This window comes from Oryza sativa, chromosome 11, assembly GCF_034140825.1.
Source record: "Oryza sativa Japonica Group chromosome 11, ASM3414082v1".
Classification (NCBI taxonomy): Eukaryota; Viridiplantae; Streptophyta; class Magnoliopsida; order Poales; family Poaceae; genus Oryza; species Oryza sativa.
In genome coordinates, this window is record NC_089045.1 from 3,675,269 (window position 1) to 3,695,005 (window position 19,737).

A 19,737-nucleotide genomic window follows, 5' to 3' on the forward strand; every position below is an offset into this window, starting at 1 on the left:
ATGAGTAGTGGAGGTAGGTGGGAAAAACGAATGGTGGAGGGTTGTGATTGGTTGGGAAAAGAATGTTGGTAGAAAAGTTGTTATATTTTGGGACAAATCCTGACAGCTAAAAGTTGTTATATTCTGGGACGGAGGGAGGATAAGGTTTGTAGTAATAAAATTATAACGATATGAAAATAAATTTAAATCTCAATATAATGATATAATTTTTAACAAATAAAATTAATTTTATATTATACTAAGTGTTGGCCAAATGTTTTAAATGTTAAATATTAAAATACGTGCGTGTCATATATTATGGGAAATAGGGAGAATTTTCTAAAGGTATTCAACTGAATACCCACGAGCCCCTTGGGCCTGCCCGCCCCTGGTTGAATATCTGAATATTTTACACCGTTTTCTTAAATATCTGAATTAGATCAAATAAGCAGACCATGAAGGTTACTACTGCATCTGGACATCTCCTCTTGGTGTTGTTTGCTTCCATCTTCCACCCAGCCGTCAGCTCAATTTCAGGAAATGGAACAGATCGACTTGCATTGCTAGAATTCAAGAATGCAATCACTCACGATCCACAGAAATCCCTAATGTCTTGGAATGACAGCAATCACTTGTGCAGCTGGGAAGGTGTCTCGTGCAGCTCCAAGAATCCACCTCGTGTCACCTCTATTGATCTCAGCAACCAAAATCTTGCAGGCAACATTTCCCCTTCACTTGGCAACCTGACATTCCTCAAGCATCTGTCATTGGCGACGAACGAGTTCACCGGACGGATTCCTGAATCTCTCGGCCACCTGCGTCGTCTCCGATCACTCTACCTGAGCAACAACACGCTCCAGGGGATCATACCGAGCTTCGCCAACTGCTCCGATCTGAGGGTGCTATGGCTGGATCACAACGAGCTCACCGGAGGACTCCCCGACGGCCTGCCTCTTGGCCTCGAGGAATTGCAGGTCTCGTCGAACACTCTCGTCGGGACTATCCCTCCCTCGCTCGGCAACGTCACGACGCTGAGGATGCTTCGCTTCGCGTTCAACGGCATCGAGGGTGGCATCCCAGGCGAGCTCGCGGCGCTGCGCGAGATGGAGATACTGACCATCGGCGGCAACCGGTTGTCAGGTGGGTTTCCAGAGCCGATCATGAACATGTCGGTGCTCATTCGGCTCAGCCTCGAAACCAACCGCTTCAGCGGCAAGATGCCATCCGGCATTGGTACCTCGCTGCCTAATCTATGGCGGCTCTTCATTGGCGGCAACTTCTTCCAAGGGAATCTCCCTTCTTCCTTGGCAAATGCTTCGAATCTTGTTGATCTTGATATTTCTCAGAATAACTTTGTTGGGGTGGTGCCTGCTTTCATTGGCAAGCTTGCCAATCTTACATGGTTGAATCTTGAGATGAATCAGCTCCATGCTCGTAGCAAGCAAGATTGGGATTTCATGGATAGCTTAACCAACTGCACTCAGCTACAAGCATTATCTATGGCTGGGAATCAGCTGGAAGGACATTTACCAAATTCAGTAGGAAATTTTTCTGTTCAGCTTCAGCGTCTTTACTTGGGACAGAATCAATTATCAGGGAGTTTTCCTTCAGGCATTGAAAACCTTCCAAACCTGATAGTTTTTGGACTGGATTACAACAGGTTTACAGGTTCTGTGCCACCATGGCTCGGCGGATTGATAACATTGCAGGTACTAAGCTTGACTAACAACAATTTTACAGGGTATATTCCTTCCTCCCTTTCCAATTTGTCACATTTGGTAGAGCTTTATCTGCAATCAAATCAGTTGCTTGGAAACATACCTTCAAGCTTTGGAAAACTTCAGTTCCTTACAAGAATCGACATTTCTGATAACAGTCTTAATGGTAGTCTGCCAAAGGAGATCTTCAGGATTCCGACGATAGCAGAGGTTGGGTTCTCATTCAACAATCTCAGTGGAGAACTTCCTACAGAAGTAGGGTATGCCAAGCAACTCCGCAGTTTGCATCTCTCATCTAATAATCTGTCGGGAGATATTCCTAATACTTTGGGTAACTGTGAAAATTTGCAAGAAGTGGTGCTAGACCAGAATAATTTTGGTGGAAGTATTCCTGCTTCGCTTGGCAAATTAATTAGCCTGAAATCTCTCAACCTGTCACACAATATATTAAATGGTTCAATACCAGTGTCACTTGGTGATCTTGAGCTTCTTGAGCAGATAGATTTGTCGTTCAACCATCTTAGTGGTCAGGTCCCAACTAAAGGAATTTTCAAGAATTCAACTGCCACGCATATGGATGGAAATTTGGGGCTTTGTGGAGGTGCACCGGAGTTACACCTACCTGAATGTCCCATTGTGCCTTCAAATAAAAGTAAACACAAGCTATATGTAACACTGAAAGTTGTGATCCCATTAGCCAGCACGGTGACACTTGCCATAGTGATATTGGTCATATTTATCTGGAAGGGAAAACGAAGGGAAAAATCAATATCTCTATCCTCATCTGGTAGAGAATTTCCCAAAGTTTCTTATAGGGATCTTGCTAGAGCAACAAATGGGTTCTCAACATCCAATTTAATTGGAAGAGGGAGATATAGTTCTGTATACCAAGGACAACTATTTCATGATATAAATGCAGTTGCTATCAAGGTCTTCAGTCTAGAGACAAGGGGAGCACAAAAGAGCTTCATTGCAGAGTGCAATGCTTTGAGAAATGTGCGACATCGCAATCTAGTTCCTATCTTAACGGCATGCTCAAGCATTGATTCAAGTGGGAATGACTTCAAAGCATTGGCATATAAATTCATGCCAAGAGGAGACTTGCATAAATTACTGTACTCAAATCCAAATGATGAAAGATCTTCAGGTATATGCTATATTTCACTGGCCCAAAGGTTAAGTATTGCGGTTGACTTGTCTGATGCATTGGCATACCTACACCACAGTCATCAAGGAACAATTATTCATTGTGATCTCAAACCTAGCAATATTCTTTTGGATGACAATATGATAGCTCATGTTGGAGACTTTGGACTAGCAAGGTTCAGAATTGATTCCAAAACATCTTTCGGTAACTCAAATTCTACAATAAATGGCACCATAGGATATGTTGCTCCAGGTATATGTGGTCTGTTTTACTCTTTACTTTCTTACTGATTTACTTAAGGGAACAGTTTCAAAAAATTTAATTTATGTGAACATTTGAACTAAACTCTTACTACATGCATACTGCAGAATGTGCCATAGGTGGTCAAGTTTCAACTGCTGCAGACGTATACAGCTTCGGGGTTGTTCTCCTTGAGATTTTCATAAGGAGGAGGCCAACAGACGACATGTTCAAGGATGGATTGACCATTGCAAAGTATACAGAGATAAACATCCCTGATAAGATGCTGCAGATTGTTGATCCTCAGCTAGTACAAGAGTTGGGCCTGTCCCAAGAAGATCCAGTGCGTGTCGATGAAACTGCAACACATTGCCTTCTTTCTGTACTGAACATTGGACTGTGCTGCACCAAGTCATCCCCGAGTGAGCGCATCAGCATGCAGGAGGTGGCTACCAAGCTACATAGAATCAGGGAGTCATATCTTAGATGAATACTACAGGAACACTGTCTGTCCTATCAGAACTTCAAATAAAAGTAAACACAAGCTATCTGTCGTGGTTAAAGTAGTGATCCCATTGGCCATCATTGTGGCACTTGCCATAGTGATACTGATCTTGTTTATCTGGAAGGGGAAGAAAAGGACAAATTCAATACCTTTGCCTTCGTTTGATACTGAATTTCCCAAAGTTTCCTATAGTGATCTTGCTAGAGCAACTAACAGATTCTCGATAGCCAATTTAATTGGCAAAGGGAGATATAGTTCTGTATACCAAAGACAACTATTTCAAGACTTAAATGTAGTTGCTATCAAGGTCTTCAGTCTAGAGACAAGGGGAGCACAAAAGAGCTTCATTGCAGAGTGTAGTACTTTGAGAAATGTGTGGCATCGCAATTTAGTTCCTATCTTAACAGCGTGTTCAAGCATCGATTCTAGTGGAAATGACTTCAAAGCACTCGTGTATCAATTCATGCCACGAGGGGACTTGCATAAATTGCTGTACTCAACCAGGGATGATGGGGATGCTTCAAATCTGAACCACACTACATTGGCTCAAAGGATAAATATTGTTGTGGATGTATCAGATGCATTGGAGTATCTGCACCATAACAACCAAGGTACTATTATTCATTGTGATCTGAAGCCAAGCAACATCCTTCTAGGTGACAATATGATTGCTCACGTCGGAGATTTTGGCCTTGCAAGATTCAGAATTCATTCGTCAACATCTCTGGGTGATTCAAACTCAATTTCTTCCTTTGCAATAAAGGGAACCATTGGATACATTGCTCCACGTAATGGTGAGCTTTTATCTTGTTTTGTGATGCTACATGTTTATTTAGCATGCCTATATATGTTAGTTTTACACTTGTCATGTGCAATCTATAGAATGCTCAGAGGGCGGTCAAGTTTCAACTGCCTCAGATGTATTCAGCTTTGGAGTTGTTCTTTTGGAATTATTTATTCGGAGAAGGCCAACAGACGACATGTTTAAGGATGGATTGAGCATTGCAAAGCATGTAGAGGTGAACTTCCCTGACAGGATACTAGAGATTGTTGATCCCCAGCTGCAACAAGAGTTGGACCTTTGCCAAGAAACTCCAATGGCGGTAAAGGAGAAAGGTGTACACTGCCTGCGCAGTGTGCTAAATATTGGACTCTGCTGCACCAAGCCAACACCGAGTGAACGCATCAGCATCCAGGAGGCGTCTGCCAAGCTGCACGGAATTAAACATGCATATCTTAGAGAAAACTAAACAAGCAATGCAATTACCTCAGTGGATTCGGTTGTCATATACTCCCTCTGTCCCATAATATAAGCGATTTTGGAGGGATGTGACACATACTACATATCTAGACAGACTTATCGTAGTACTAGGATATGTCACATCCCTCCAAAATCCCTTATATTATGGGACGGAGGGAGTATAGAGCATATGACCATCTAGGGATTCAAGTGGACCGACCCGCGAGTATACTTATATGTCAAATAAGTGGTAACCCGCGGGTTTCCGTATCGTAGCCTAGCTTGCCGCATCTAGAGATGTAAGTGGATCGATCCATAAACCCAATTATAAACAAAATTAATGGTAACCCGCACGGTTACCTATTAATTTGACCTATAAATGAGTCCGCGGGTTGCCCGCTTGCATCCTTGTGCATCCTCTGGTTACGTACATTGTATAAAGAAGTGGTCATTAATTCATTATCCTAGTGAAACCATTATGTTCCTCTGTTACATAGGGACAAATAATGTGTATATAGTTTGTACTCCTAGTTTGATTTGTTTCTTGTTGATACAAGGTTACACTCTATGATGTGACTTCTCATACGGACCAAATTTTCTCAGGCGCACATCTCACCGCTGGGTTAGCACCTCATTTTGATGTCTTAGGGGGTGTTTGGGAGAGAGGGAACATAAGTCTCTAGAGGAGGGACTTATGTTTTTGAGAGAGGGGCTAAAGTTTAGCCCCTCTCTCCCAAACACCCCCTTATATGCAAGTTATATAGTCCCTTCGTTTCTAAATATTTAACACCATTGACTTTTTAGCACATGGTTGACAGTTTGTCTTATTTAAAAACTTTTGTAAAATATGTAAAACTATATGTATACATATAAGTATATTTAACAACGAATCAAATGATAGGAAAAGAATTAATAATTACTTAAAATTTTTTTAATAAGACGAACGGTCAAACATATTTAAAAAAGTCAACGGCGTCAAATATTTAGAAACGGAGGGAGTATATTGTAAGTACGGTGTAATTACAATATAATTATACTGATATAAATACTTCACCCTTCATCCCATTTTAAGTATAGCCATGAGTTTTTTATCCAACTTTGATATTACATCTTATTTGAATTTTTTTATGATTAGTATTTTTATTGTTATTAGATAATAAAACATGAATAGTACTTTTAAAAAATAATTTAAATAAGATTAAAGTTGGAACGCTTGAAATAGGACGGAGGGAGTATAATTATATTTGACTTTTTTAAAAAATTGTCGAATGGACTGAATGGTAAAAAGTTAACATAGGAGTGCATCAGCAAGGCCGTGTAAACAGGCTGGGTTTTATGTGGGCTGTGATGGGCCCCGGAATCACTCTCCGTCCCTCGGTAACTGTAAGCTCCTCATGGCGAGCCGGAGCCGGTGACCGCTGGCGGCGGCGGCGGCGGCGGCGGAGGCGGAGGCGGGAGGCGAGGGTTACTCGGGATACGGCGGCCCGAGAGGAGATGGCAGCAGGTTGCAACAGGCGTTCCATGGTTTCAGGGCTCCACACCCTCCGGGTGACGCCGAGCCGGGGAGTATCGCCGTCTTGGAGAACCTAGGCCTCCTATCGCCAAATCTACGCCCATCAACGAGACCTATCAGCTGCGCTGGGATTACTTCCGAGGTTAGCCCAAAAAACCGAATCTCTACTATCTGAAACTCTGAACCATGACAGCATGTTCACAATTCTTAAAACTTTGGGAGTTGGTATATGTTAATATATCGTTGACTACTGTAACTCAGGTGTACCTTCAGTTCAGCGGCTGAAGGTACCAATTCATGCGAATAGTACAACGTTTTTAGATTAAATTAGATGGTGATGATCTATAAGTTTCATTGATTTGAGTGAGGATACCAGTGTAAGATATTTGTGAACATATTTACCAATATGATTACTCTATATGTATTTGGTCACTGAAAGTAGGGTAATTTTACCATCCTTAAAAAGGTACCAGGAGTTATCACATTTTCTAGCCACCTCCAAGTACTTTCTCAAGGACCATAAAATTTCTCCTGAAAGTATGCTTGATATCGAATGTTCCTGACCTTCAATCGTACATAACAATTTAATTTCAGGGGAATAATAGAAATGGCTGGAGAGACTTGATGAAGATGGATAGGTGGGTGACTGAACCCTTGGGTGATAGCTGGTTGTTGGCAACTTGGCGTGCAACTTGGTACATCACTCATTACAGGGAGAAGCGCATGCTAGTTGAGATGGAGGAGCTCCTCTGCTTCTTCACGGTAGAACATCACTATCACAGGTAATTGAACCAAACTGTGTAGCTTGTAGCCTCTCTTATGGAGGTCGGACCAAGTCACTGGTTAATTGAGCCTATCTTTGACTGCTGATATCTCATGGGATCCTGTTGTGACATAATTCATGTTTCATGGGGTTCTATAGTTTTAGCTTTCATGGCATTCGATCCATAAAAAATGGACCTACAGTACAAGCGTCAAGTAAATCACATGACCAGTGTTTCAGAAATGCATAATTTGTGTTTGAAAAAAGAGAGACATGATTTGAAGAAGTTTCATGGACGTATCAAGTAGATTAGAAAGATTTGCGCGGAGTATCCGAGTAGGGACAGAGGAGACTCCTGGTTACCATTCCACGTACATTTTCTAAATCCTATCCTCTAATAGTAGAGTTTCCAAGGGTTGATGGGAATCCATTCCAATTGGCCATCGCCATCTCTGTCCCAATCACATACTGTTCTGCTCTGCTTGAGAGTGAACTCCCTTATGTTTTTTTGCAATTTTTCCATGTGAAAGATTATTTCGATAGCAGTGGCTTCCACTTCCAGAATTTGGAGGCTTATCTGGAGCAGTGGCTAGAAGTGAATGGACTGCAAATTTGATAGATCCTTCTAGACTGCAGCTGGAAAGATGACCTGCTAGAAGAGGCAGATTTAAGGCTTGATGGATAGAGGAGAGAGGAACCTAGTCCAAATGAAAACACCTATAAGTAAGTAGCAGCTGGCCACAAGTACATGACGACCTACGCACTGCTGCTGCTCCAACTGGCCTGCATCGTATTCTGCAAGGTACACAGCTCGATCTAGTCATTTTTCCTCCCTCATCAAGTATTCGCTTGTGTAGATCTCATGGAGCTTAGTACTATTCATCAGGGTTTGGTTTGTCACTCACTCCTCATGAGTTAGTTTCTGCCAGAAAGAGTGAAAATTTACCATTGTTGGACTTTTACTGAGGAATATAAATAGCTCTTATGGTAAAAGTAAGTTCAAAAGATCCTTAAGGTATTTTCGTACTTAACAAATAACTAATGTTAATATCTGCTTCCAGGGACATCTAAATTGTGCTGTCCTTTTTTCAGCTTTGCATATAATAGGAAGGTGATACACAATACTCATAGCGTTGGCATGAAGCCTATTGCAATTGGACAGTCGTTCGTTCTGCTACTGGTTTTTAGTACTGTGAGTGTTGTCATTTGCTCTGATGGAAATGAGACAGATCGGCTGTCACTGCTTCAGTTCAAACAGGCTATCAGCCTCGACCCACAGCATGCCTTGCTCTCCTGGAATGATAGCACCCATTTCTGCAGCTGGGAAGGTGTCTCATGTAGTTTGAGGTATCCACGTCGTGTCACTTCCCTTGATCTATCTAACAGAGGTTTGGTGGGGCTCATATCTCCTTCACTTGGAAACCTGACATCTCTTGAACACCTCTTCCTGAATACCAATCAACTCAGCGGACAAATCCCTCCGTCACTTGGTCACTTGCATCACCTTCGATCACTTTACTTAGCAAACAACACGCTACAAGGCAACATACCTAGCTTTGCTAATTGTTCTGCTCTCAAAATACTTCATCTAAGCCGCAATCAGATTGTTGGACGTATTCCCAAAAATGTTCATTTACCACCAAGTATTAGTCAACTGATAGTAAACGATAATAACCTTACTGGTACCATCCCCACTTCACTTGGCGATGTTGCGACACTAAATATACTTATTGTTTCATACAATTATATTGAAGGCAGTATCCCGGATGAAATTGGAAAGATGCCTGTCTTGACAAACTTGTATGTGGGTGGAAACAATTTATCTGGTCGATTTCCACTAGCTCTCACAAACATTTCTTCTCTTGTTGAACTGGGACTTGGCTTCAATTATTTTCATGGTGGTCTGCCGCCAAATCTTGGTACTTCTCTACCCAGGCTTCAGGTGCTTGAAATAGCTTCTAATCTCTTTGAAGGACACCTCCCTTATTCCATTTCAAATGCTACTAGTCTTTACACCATAGACTTTTCAAGCAATTATTTCTCTGGGGTGGTGCCAAGTTCCATCGGTATGCTTAAGGAGCTTTCCTTGTTGAATCTTGAGTGGAATCAGTTTGAGTCGTTCAATAATAAAGATTTGGAGTTCCTGCACAGCCTAAGCAATTGCACTGACCTTCAAGTGCTGGCACTGTATGACAATAAACTGAAGGGACAGATACCATATTCATTAGGCAACCTTTCTATCCAGCTTCAGTACCTCTTTCTGGGAAGCAATCAACTATCAGGGGGCTTTCCCTCTGGCATAAGAAACCTTCCCAACCTGATTTCTCTAGGTTTGAATGAAAACCATTTTACCGGGATAGTTCCAGAATGGGTTGGCACACTTGCAAATTTGGAAGGCATATACTTAGATAACAACAAGTTTACAGGTTTTCTTCCATCATCCATATCCAATATATCAAACCTGGAAGATCTCCGCCTTTCCACAAATCTATTTGGAGGAAAAATACCTGCAGGCTTGGGAAAACTCCAAGTCCTTCATCTAATGGAACTTTCTGATAACAATCTCCTTGGCAGCATACCAGAGAGCATTTTCAGCATTCCAACGTTGACACGTTGTATGCTATCTTTCAACAAACTAGACGGGGCACTTCCCACTGAAATTGGCAATGCCAAGCAACTTGGATCTCTGCATCTATCAGCAAATAAGCTTACTGGGCATATTCCTAGCACCTTGAGTAACTGTGATAGTTTGGAAGAACTACACTTAGATCAAAATTTTCTTAATGGAAGCATCCCCACATCATTAGGAAATATGCAAAGCTTAACAGCAGTCAACCTGTCTTATAATGACCTATCAGGATCCATACCAGATTCTCTTGGTAGATTGCAATCTCTTGAGCAACTAGATTTGTCATTCAACAATCTGGTAGGAGAAGTCCCAGGCATAGGGGTTTTCAAGAATGCAACTGCCATACGGTTAAACAGAAATCATGGGCTTTGTAATGGGGCACTGGAGCTGGACCTACCCAGATGCGCTACTATATCTTCTAGTGTTAGTAAGCACAAACCATCTCATCTACTCATGTTTTTTGTCCCATTTGCCAGTGTGGTTTCACTAGCTATGGTCACATGTATCATCCTGTTTTGGAGGAAAAAACAGAAAAAAGAATTTGTCTCGTTACCTTCTTTTGGTAAGAAGTTTCCCAAAGTTTCTTATAGGGATCTAGCTAGGGCAACAGATGGGTTCTCTGCATCCAATTTAATTGGCACCGGAAGATATGGTTCAGTATATATGGGGAAGTTATTTCATAGTAAATGTCCAGTTGCTGTGAAAGTCTTCAATCTTGACATAAGAGGAACACAGAGGAGCTTTATATCAGAATGTAATGCTTTAAGAAATCTTCGGCATCGCAACATTGTACGGATTATAACAGCTTGCTCAACAGTTGATTCGAAAGGAAATGATTTCAAGGCTTTAATTTATGAATTCATGCCCAGAGGTGACCTGTATCAAGTCCTATATTCAACCTGTGCTGATGAAAATTCTTCAACTAGCCATTTTGGTTTGGCCCAAAGGGTTAGCATAGTGATGGATATAGCCAATGCATTGGAGTACCTGCACAATCATAACAAAGGAATTATTGTTCATTGCGATCTGAAGCCTAGCAACATTCTCTTGGATGATAATATGACTGCTCATGTTCGTGACTTTGGCCTTTCAAGGTTTGAAATTTATTCCATGACATCATCTTTTGGTTGCTCAACTTCTTCAGTTGCAATCAGTGGAACCATAGGATATGTTGCTCCAGGTAACTTCCTCTGCTAATCTTTTTTTATACTCATACTTGATAACAGATTTTTCAACAACAATACCAAGCTAACATCTGAACTGATGTCATATATGATCAACAGAATGCGCAGAGAGTGGTCAAGTTTCAACAGCCACAGATGTTTACAGCTTTGGTGTCGTTCTCCTTGAGATATTCATCCGAAGGAGGCCAACAGATGACATGTTTAATGATGGACTGAGCATCGCAAAATTTGCAGAGTTGAACCTCCCTGATAGGGTGTTGCAGATTGTTGATCCCCAGCTGCAGCAAGATCTGGAGACTTGCCAAGAAACCCCGATGGCCATAAAAAAGAAACTCACAGATTGCCTGCTTTCAGTCCTAAGTATTGGTCTTTCTTGTACTAAATCATCCCCGAGTGAACGCAACAGCATGAAGGAGGTGGCTATAGAGTTGCATAGAATTTGGGATGCATATCTCAGAGAAAACTAACACTTTTCCTACTATCAGTTATCGAATTTTTTTTGTGTTAATCAGGAGGTATATACCTCTGATACTATGATGTATTTATATATATACCTCTCAATACCTTTCTAGAACCACGCAAAACCTCTCTTTTACAGTGTTATATCATTCCAGGCTAAAAAATCCTTATGGCTAGAGCATCTCCAACAGAATCTCTATTTAATTCTTCAAGTTAAAATTTAACAACACAGGGAAAAGACGAGCTCCAACAGACTCGCCATCTAGATGACCAAGCCATCCAGTTGGCCAAATTGCTCCTCTGGCTAACCAAATGTAGCCAGCCTCCTCCACTGACCAAAGGTGGGTCTCACCCACTCCACTGACCAAAGGTGGGTCCCACCCACTCCTAGTCTCATGCTTCCTCTCTCTGCCAGTCACCTACTAGCAACTTGAGCGCATCGGCTGGGGGCGAACTAGAGGGCACGCCGGCCACGAGCGCGTCGCCGATGTCTGAGCCACCACCTGCCGCGGCTGTCATCGTTTGGGCCACCGTCTGCCGCGGCAGTCATTGTTGTCACCGTCACCGCCGCCGAGCATCGCCGCAAGCCCCCTTGCCTCGAGCAGTAGCAGCCGCCGCGCCACCACCTCCACATTCACCAGAGAGTGGGTGGGGAAAGGGAAAGACGTGATGAGAGATGAAGAATGGCAGAGATTGACATGTGGGACCCACTATTAAAATTAGAGAAGGTAATAGAGAGACTGTTGGAGTGAAATACAAATTTGATTCTCCAACTCTTTGGCAAGCTGGCTAAATAGGCATTTGGAGAGTTGAATTTAGAGATGTTGTTGGAGATGCTCTCAAAGATTTTGGAATTTCATTCCAATTTTCCTCAGTGAGAAATAGCAGTAGAGCACTAAGGGGTTGTTTGGTTGGCATACCCACATTGCCAGAGCTTGCCATACTTTATTTAGGTAACATGCCTAACATGTGGCCAATAAAATTGAAACCATACTTCAACCATAGGAGAGCAAGCTTGCCATACTTTATGTGCCAATGACATGTGGAACCCACATCATGGTGAAGGAATCTTGCCATAAGTGTGGCACGAAACAAACAGATGCCTAACTTTAATTAAACTTGTCTAACTTGAGTTGTGGCAAGGTGAGGCAAATTGTGGTAGTGAACCAAACAACCCCTACTCTCCGGTCAAGTAATGCCGTCTTCAACATTTTATGACTATGGACTGTTGACTATTGTGATCATCAGCCACAAAAACTGAATCTTTTTTTTTTCAGAAATTCTGAACCATTAGCAACTGTACAGACTGAATGTGTCTTGCGGCGGGCGGATGTTGATTAATTGTTGAGTATAGTAATCCAGGTATGTTCCTCACCGTCTTACAATATTAATATCATGATCACTTAACTCTGTAATGGTGACAAGGACGTCCAGAATTAAAAACAATACAATACTGCTTGATTAGCCAAAACCATTAAAAATGAGAGATTTAGGGATGACGTAGGTGATCTATTAGATTAAAGAAGCTGATAAGATGCCAATGCATTCACACTCTTATCAATACCCATAAACGATCATGGATGTCATTAGTAAACACTGTAAAACATGATGGCATGGGTCTAAATTACTACGGATTATAACAGAGCCTGATCGCATATGATTACTAAAACAAATAGCATACGAAGATATGTCATCTTACATTCACCGGCCGGTCGGTTGCATCAGCATCAGGAAGTCCAAATGCTAGTCATTCTGTTTCAGCCTACCAACCATGTACTTCTATTAATTTAAGATACAAGTGTTTGATTGACTGACTTGAACACTGATAAATTAATGGATGCTAGCTGCGTGAATCAGGCATTCTGCCCAAGCTAAGCTAAGTCCTGTGACAGACATGCGTATTGCACTATTGCGCGTTCGCCATTCATGAGAGCATATCTGCCTCTGACCTATCAGGTAAGTTACTGGTATAGTAAGCATCTTGTTCATCAACATCTTGTTTAGCTTTAGGTGTCCATGCAGTTGATAATTCATCAAACTGATCAAATAACTTGTACTGTTGTCAGTGTGCTGTGTGCTCCATATTTGGGTAGTTTGTTGCAATCGGTTTATTTCTCTGTATCTGACCCTGTGTCACTGATCTTGCATATTACTCAAGGCTTTCACTTACTCTGAATCCAGCTGAAGAAGAAGCAGAGAAGAAAGCAATCCGTTCTTCAGTAAAGTAACAGCTGAAGTTCAGAGAACAACAACCCTTCAGGCTTCAGGTATCAACAGTTAATAATTGCCAACATTTCATCATCACCATCTAAACAATAATACTCCTTTGTGTTTTTATTTGTCTATACACATGAACCAGAACCAAAATTGGAACTAGCCATGAAAGCTCCTTCAGTTGGAGAGCTTCTCTTGGTGTTCATAGCCTGCTCTTGCTGTGCACATGTCGTCTGCAGCTCGTTGCCTGGAAATGAGACAGACAGACTGTCACTGCTTGAGTTCAAGAAGGCGATCAGTGGTGATCCACAGCAATCCCTGAATTCTTGGAATGAAAGCACCCACTTCTGCAGTTGAGAGGACGTCTTGTGCAGGGCGAAAGCTCCACTCCGTGTCACTTCTCTGAACCTGACAGATTGTGGTTTAGCAGGCAATATCTCTCCATCAATTGCCAACCTGACATTCCTAAAGTCTCTTTCTCTGGGTAAAAATTCATTCTTTGGAGAAATCCCTGCATCACTTGGCCACCTGCATCGCCTACAAACTCTTGTTTTGAGTTACAACAAATTGCAAGGGAGGATACCTGATCTGGCAAACTGTTCTAACCTCAGGTCCCTATGGCTTGATCGCAATAATCTTGTCGGAAAAATTCCAAATTTGCCGCCTCGGCTTCAAGAGCTTATGCTTCATGTTAACAACCTGAGTGGAACTATCCCTCCTTCTTTGGGCAATATCACAACGCTAACTAAGTTTGGTTGTGCATTTAACAATATTGAGGGTAACATCCCAACTGAATTTGAAAGGTTGCCTGGGCTTCAGTATTTATCAGTCAATACCAATAAGTTGGCAGGTTGGTTTCAACTAGCCATCCTAAATATTTCCACTCTTGTTACTCTTGATCTTGGTGCGAATAATCTACGGGGGGAGGTACCATCTAATCTTGGAAACTCTTTGCCCAACCTCCAGTATCTCATATTGTCAGACAACTTCTTTCATGGGCATTTCCCTTCTTCATTGATAAATTCTTCCAAGCTGAACCTTATTGACATGGCAGAGAATAATTTCACTGGGGTGATCCCTAGCTCCATTGGAAAGCTTGCAAAACTCAACGTTTTGAGTCTTCAGTTGAATCAATTTCAAGCTGGCACCAAGAAAGAGTGGGAGTTCATGGATAGCCTGGCCAATTGTACTGAGCTAGAAGTTTTCTCCGTAGCGAGAAATCATTTACAAGGCCAAGTACCAAGCTCACTAAGTAATATTTCTTCTCAGCTTCAGTATCTATATTTAGGGAAAAATCAACTATCTGGAGGTTTTCCTTCTGGAATAGCAAAATTCCACAACCTAATTATTTTAGGATTGGATCACAATCAATTTACAGGTGTTGTTCCAGAGTGGCTTGGAACTCTTCAAGCATTACAAAAATTAAGCTTGCTTGACAACAACTTCATAGGGTTTCTTCCAACCTCCCTTTCAAATTTGTCTCAATTGAGTGAACTCTTTTTGGGCTCTAACAAATTTGACGGGAACATACCACTAGGCTTGGGTGACCTCCAAATGCTTCAAGTATTGAGTATTTCCAACAACAATATTCAAGGTAGGGTACCCAAGGAGATCTTCAACCTTCCAACAATAACGGAAATTGATTTATCGTTCAACAAGCTATTTGGGCAACTTCCTACTGAAATAGGCAATGCCAAACAACTTGCATCTTTAGAGCTTTCCTCCAATAAGTTATTTTGGTGATATACCAAATACTTTGAGCAATTGTGAAAGTCTAGAAGACATCAGGTTGGATAGAAATGCTTTTACTGGAATCATCCCTACTTCATTAGGCAACATAAGAAGCTTAAAAGTTCTCAACTTGTCTCACAATAAATTAACTGGATCAATACCAGTATCGCTTGGCAACCTACAGCTTCTTGAGCAACTTGATTTGTCATTCAACCATCTTAAGGGCAAGGTCCCGACAAATGGTGTTTTCATGAATGAAACTGCCATACAGATTGATGGAAAATCATGGGCTCTGTGGTGGAGCAATGGAGTTGCACCTACCAGAATGTTCTATGACTCCAAATCCAACCAAATCTAAGCAATTTATGGTACTCAAAATTGTGATCCCAACAACAAGCATCATATTACTTGCTATAGAACAACCATATCTATCATGTTGCTCAGGAGGAGAAAACATGAAGGGAATAGCACATCTTTGCCTTCGTTTGGTAGAAAGTTTCCAAAAGTTCCCTACAATGAGCTTGCTGAGGCAACTGAAGGGTTCTCCGAGTCCAATTTAATTGGCAAAGGAAGATATGGTTATGTTTATCGAGGAAACCTGTTTCAAGGCACAAATGTAGTTGCGATCAAAGTTTTCAATCTAGAGACAATGGGGGCACAAAAGAGCTTCATCGCAGAATGTAATGCTTTGAGAAATGTGCGACATCGTAATCTAGTTCCAATTCTAACTGCTTGCTCAAGCATTGATCCCAATGGAAATGATTTCAAAGCTTTGGTCTATGAGTTCATGCCAATGGGAGACTTGTATAACCTACTATACGCACCTCAATGTGATTCAAATTTGAGACACATTACACTAGCTCAAAGGATTGGAATAGTGGCAGATGTAGCAGACGCGATGGACTACCTCCACCATAACAACCAAGGTACTATTGTTCATTGTGATTTGAAGCCAAGCAAAATTCTTCTCGATGATAATATGACGGCTCATGTTGGAGACTTCGGCCTGGTAAGATTCAATTTTGGTTCCACAACAGCATCTCTCGGAGACACGAACTCAACTTCTTCTGCTGCGATAAAGGGAACAATTGGATATATTGCTCCAGGTAGTGATCATCTCTTCATTGTATTTTTTTTCTTTGGATTTATCTATTTTTTTGTGTTAACCTGCTAGTGTAGCACTAATTTCTCTTATATGTGATTTTCAGAATGTGCAGGGGGTGGCCAGGTTTCAACTGCTGCAGATGTCTATAGCTTTGGAGTTGTTCTCCTCGAGATATTCATAAGGAGGAGGCCAACAGATGACATGTTCAAGGATGGATTGACCATTGCAAAGTTCACAGAGATCAACATCCCTGATAAGATGCAGGATATTGTTGATCCTCAGCTGGCTCAAGAGCTGGGTCTATGCGAAGAAGCTCCAATGGCTGATGAAGAAAGTGGAGCGCGTTGCCTGCTTTCTGTGCTTAATATTGGACTATGTTGCACTCGATTGGCACCAAACGAGCGCATCAGTATGAAGGAGGTGGCTTCCAAGATGCATGGAATCAGAGGTGCATATCTCAGATGATACTAAATTAAAGGCTAAAGCAGCAATATGCTACTTTGTGATATTCTGTTTTGTTCAATTTTTTTAAGCGTTTGTGTGTACTTTTTAATGAGATCAACATTGTTTTTAGTGATATTTTATCCTTGAAGGTACACTGAGAGTTACTTCTATAGTGTAAGTTTTGGCTCGTATTCCGACCATCACAAAATATAGCTACTTGTAGTGTTCAGATTTTGTCCTAAAATATAGTTATTTCTCCATTTCCTACCTCATTTCAACCATTTACAACCATCTCTTATTTAATTTCTCCACTTACTTTCTCATCTCAACCAATCATATCCCTTCACTCATTTAGTTTCACATATCTCCTTAATCCCTGTGAAATATTCCAAAAGTGCTTATATTTTGGTACAGAAAGGGGTATGCACTAAAAATGAGCACTTGAAATTGTGTGACACATCTCAAAGTTCATAAAATCACTCTTTTTTCAGTAAGTGTTAACTGGTCATAGCTCATTACTTTAGATAATAGATAGAAATATGGCCTCTATGAATATAAGTAGATATACACAGCCAAAAGTTATAGGAACACTCAGACTCCAAGCCTTATAACTGAAGAACAGCAAAATAAAAAACAAAGAAATGGAGTGAGAAGACTAGGCATGAAAATTACTTCCAACTAGCTTCACCACTCAAAAAAACCACACTTAAGCGATCTTGAGAGCGGCCCAAATTCATGTAATCCTTTGTTAGTGTTCCATTCACCTTCAATCGTTTTTGTCCACCGCCCTACCCCTACTGACGATCGGATCCATTCAACAGACCCGATAGCTCCTGGTCCCTAGTGCCTCGCTGGATGACATTGTCCAAGGGACGCAGAGAAGAGCCAATGTTGTTTGCTGTTGCACGAACAGATCCCGACACTTACACATCTGATCCAAAGACACTTAGGCTCTACATCCAATGTCCCCCTCCAACCATCATTGTCGCCAACACCTCTACCGATCGCTTCATTCGGTAACGCTTGTGATAATCGGATCTTCACAGGCGGTCCTCTTAAGAGACCGTCTGCCAAAGTCTCTTTTTTTTTCTGGCGGGCTCGGTTCCTCGTGCGAAAATCATTGATTTTCACTAGCCTTTTGTTGTAGGCGGTCCATTTGCCAACAAAAACTAGTTTTGTAGTAGTGGCGGTGAGGCGGAGGAGGGGAGAGCACGCGTGGTTTGGTGGGTGGCATCTCTGCCCGTGTCGCTATTCTCGATTTTACATCATTAAAATAAAAAGGTGCCACGATACACTAATCCTCTCGTAATATAATTTTATTAGCATGACTGTTTTTTTTTAAAAAAAAATCTGCTATTATTTATGCAAATTGCGAAAGAGATAAAAGACTAAATTAAGAGGAAGCTGCCTCACGTGCCGATAGTTTACAGATACTTTATTAGCCGGAAGGAATGCGTGTTTGCAAGCTATTTGTTCAATGAGATGGATGGGGAGAAGAACCTTAATCAACGAAGGGTTCAACATTATCTTTTCAAAAGATGTCAACATTTCATAATTATCGAACGGTACGTACACGTCACGGAACGAGATTTGGAGTAGATCGAGCTATGCCTTTGACATTGACTCTTGGATGGCTTGCAGAGAACGAAATTAAGCATGACTGATTTGAGTCATCATTCGGCTGCAGGTAATGCTTGGTACCAAACACACTCACCCTGGAAAAAAGTACATATCGTTGGTTACTTTATGATGATTAATTAAGGTCGTTTTCATGGATTACGACGTTTTTACATAATTACTATGAAATCTTTAATTGCCGGCCGGTTTGATCTTCACATAAGATGCTAACTAATGACAAGTTAACAACGTTAAATTTGTTCGGTCACGAACTCGACTTGAGACATGTCAACATTCCATGACTAAGGCCCTATTTAGTTCACAAAATTTTTTTCCCAAAAACATCACATCGGATCTTTGGACACATGCATGGAGCATTAAATATAGATAAAAACAAAAACTAATTACACAGTTAGGGAGAAAACCGCGAGACAAATCTTTTGAGCCTAATTAGTCCATGATTAGCCATAAGTGCTACAGTAACCCACGTGTGCTAATGACGGATTAATTAGGCTCAAAAGATTCGTCTCGCGGTTTCCAGGCGAGTTATGAAATTAGTTTTCTTATTCGTGTCCGAAAACCCCTTCCGATATCTGGTCAAACGTCCGATGTGACAAAAAAAAATTTCCCTTTCCTCAACTAAACATGCCCTAATGTAGTGATAATAGTCCTATATTATCTTGGGTGCATACGCAACCAAACTATGAGATTTTGGAGTACTCCTTTCATTACGTAATATAAGTCATTTTAACATTTTTCTCAAATTAAATTTTTTAAATTTGATTAAGTTTATAGATCAATTTAGCAACATATAGAAGTTCCAATGAGCACAACTCGCCTGACTGATATGGTGGCATGCATGGAGCCATGGACACGGTGCTGTATGTATTGACCAATGGAAACGTCACCAGAAAATAAAAAAAAGTATAATTAGTTTATCTTTTTTATTGTAAAAGGCTGGCTACACAACTCGCTATTGTTAATAGTTTTTTTTTCTTCTACTACATACGGAGTAAAACGCTAGCATTTGACAGAGTAATTAATTTAATTTAATTACTATTGCTAAGTACGCACCATGAGCTGAGGTATCACATCTACATCTTGTAGTGTGAAATTTATACATCGTGGCCATCGAGATACTAAGAGGCCACTTCATATCTTCTTAATTACTGTATTTTTTTTTATTTTGATAACATGGTATGCTTCCGAGATTGCTAAGGGGCGATCGATCGCCCCTAGCGATCAGGAC

The 19,737-nt window shown here is 41.1% G+C and overlaps 3 protein-coding genes across 8 annotated transcripts; all 3 read left to right on the forward strand.

Annotated features, from left to right (window-relative positions):
* The first annotated feature begins 311 nt into the window (after positions 1–311).
* On the forward strand, positions 312–3,703 carry LOC107277962 (putative receptor-like protein kinase At3g47110). The gene is made up of 2 exons (XM_015760490.3): positions 312–3,096; positions 3,213–3,703. Exons 1-2 carry the CDS (start codon positions 435–437, stop codon positions 3,572–3,574), a joined length of 3,024 nt encoding a protein of 1,007 aa, XP_015615976.1. The 5' UTR covers positions 312–434; the 3' UTR covers positions 3,575–3,703.
* A 2,488-nt stretch (positions 3,704–6,191) lies between these two features.
* On the forward strand, positions 6,192–11,495 carry LOC9266358 (probable LRR receptor-like serine/threonine-protein kinase At3g47570). Of its 6 annotated transcripts, none has more exons than XM_066305592.1 (6): positions 6,192–6,484; positions 6,937–7,124; positions 7,668–7,907; positions 7,992–8,098; positions 8,167–10,914; positions 11,018–11,495. In XM_066305592.1, exons 5-6 carry the CDS (start codon positions 8,244–8,246, stop codon positions 11,383–11,385), a joined length of 3,039 nt encoding a protein of 1,012 aa, XP_066161689.1. In that variant the 5' UTR covers positions 6,192–6,484; positions 6,937–7,124; positions 7,668–7,907; positions 7,992–8,098; positions 8,167–8,243; the 3' UTR covers positions 11,386–11,495. The 6 variants fall into 6 exon arrangements, with proteins under 6 accessions (XP_066161689.1, XP_015617691.1, XP_015617690.1 ...); XM_015762205.3 differs by having other exon boundaries at positions 8,198–10,914; XM_015762204.3 differs by lacking the exons at positions 6,192–6,484; positions 6,937–7,124 and having other exon boundaries at positions 7,636–7,907; positions 8,198–10,914.
* A 2,220-nt stretch (positions 11,496–13,715) lies between these two features.
* On the forward strand, positions 13,716–17,115 carry LOC107279296 (probable LRR receptor-like serine/threonine-protein kinase At3g47570). The gene is given in 6 exon segments (XM_066305609.1): positions 13,716–14,763; positions 15,403–15,436; positions 15,438–15,602; positions 15,604–15,738; positions 15,741–16,428; positions 16,531–17,115. Coding segments are annotated over 6 exon segments (2,391 nt in total). The 5' UTR covers positions 13,716–13,756; the 3' UTR covers positions 16,893–17,115.
* Positions 17,116–19,737: the final 2,622 nt, after the last annotated feature.

Bases quoted from the DNA above. Each gene is read 5' to 3' on its own strand.
- LOC107277962 (XM_015760490.3), top strand. From the start codon at position 435: ATGAAGGTTACTACTGCATCTGGACATCTCCTCTTGGTGTTGTTTGCT. The intron at 3,097-3,212 runs GTATATGTGGTC...TGCATACTGCAG, and splicing joins CATAGGATATGTTGCTCCAG to AATGTGCCATAGGTGGTCAA.
- LOC9266358 (XM_066305592.1), top strand. From the start codon at position 8,244: ATGAAGCCTATTGCAATTGGACAGTCGTTCGTTCTGCTACTGGTTTTT. The intron at 10,915-11,017 runs GTAACTTCCTCT...TATGATCAACAG, and splicing joins CATAGGATATGTTGCTCCAG to AATGCGCAGAGAGTGGTCAA.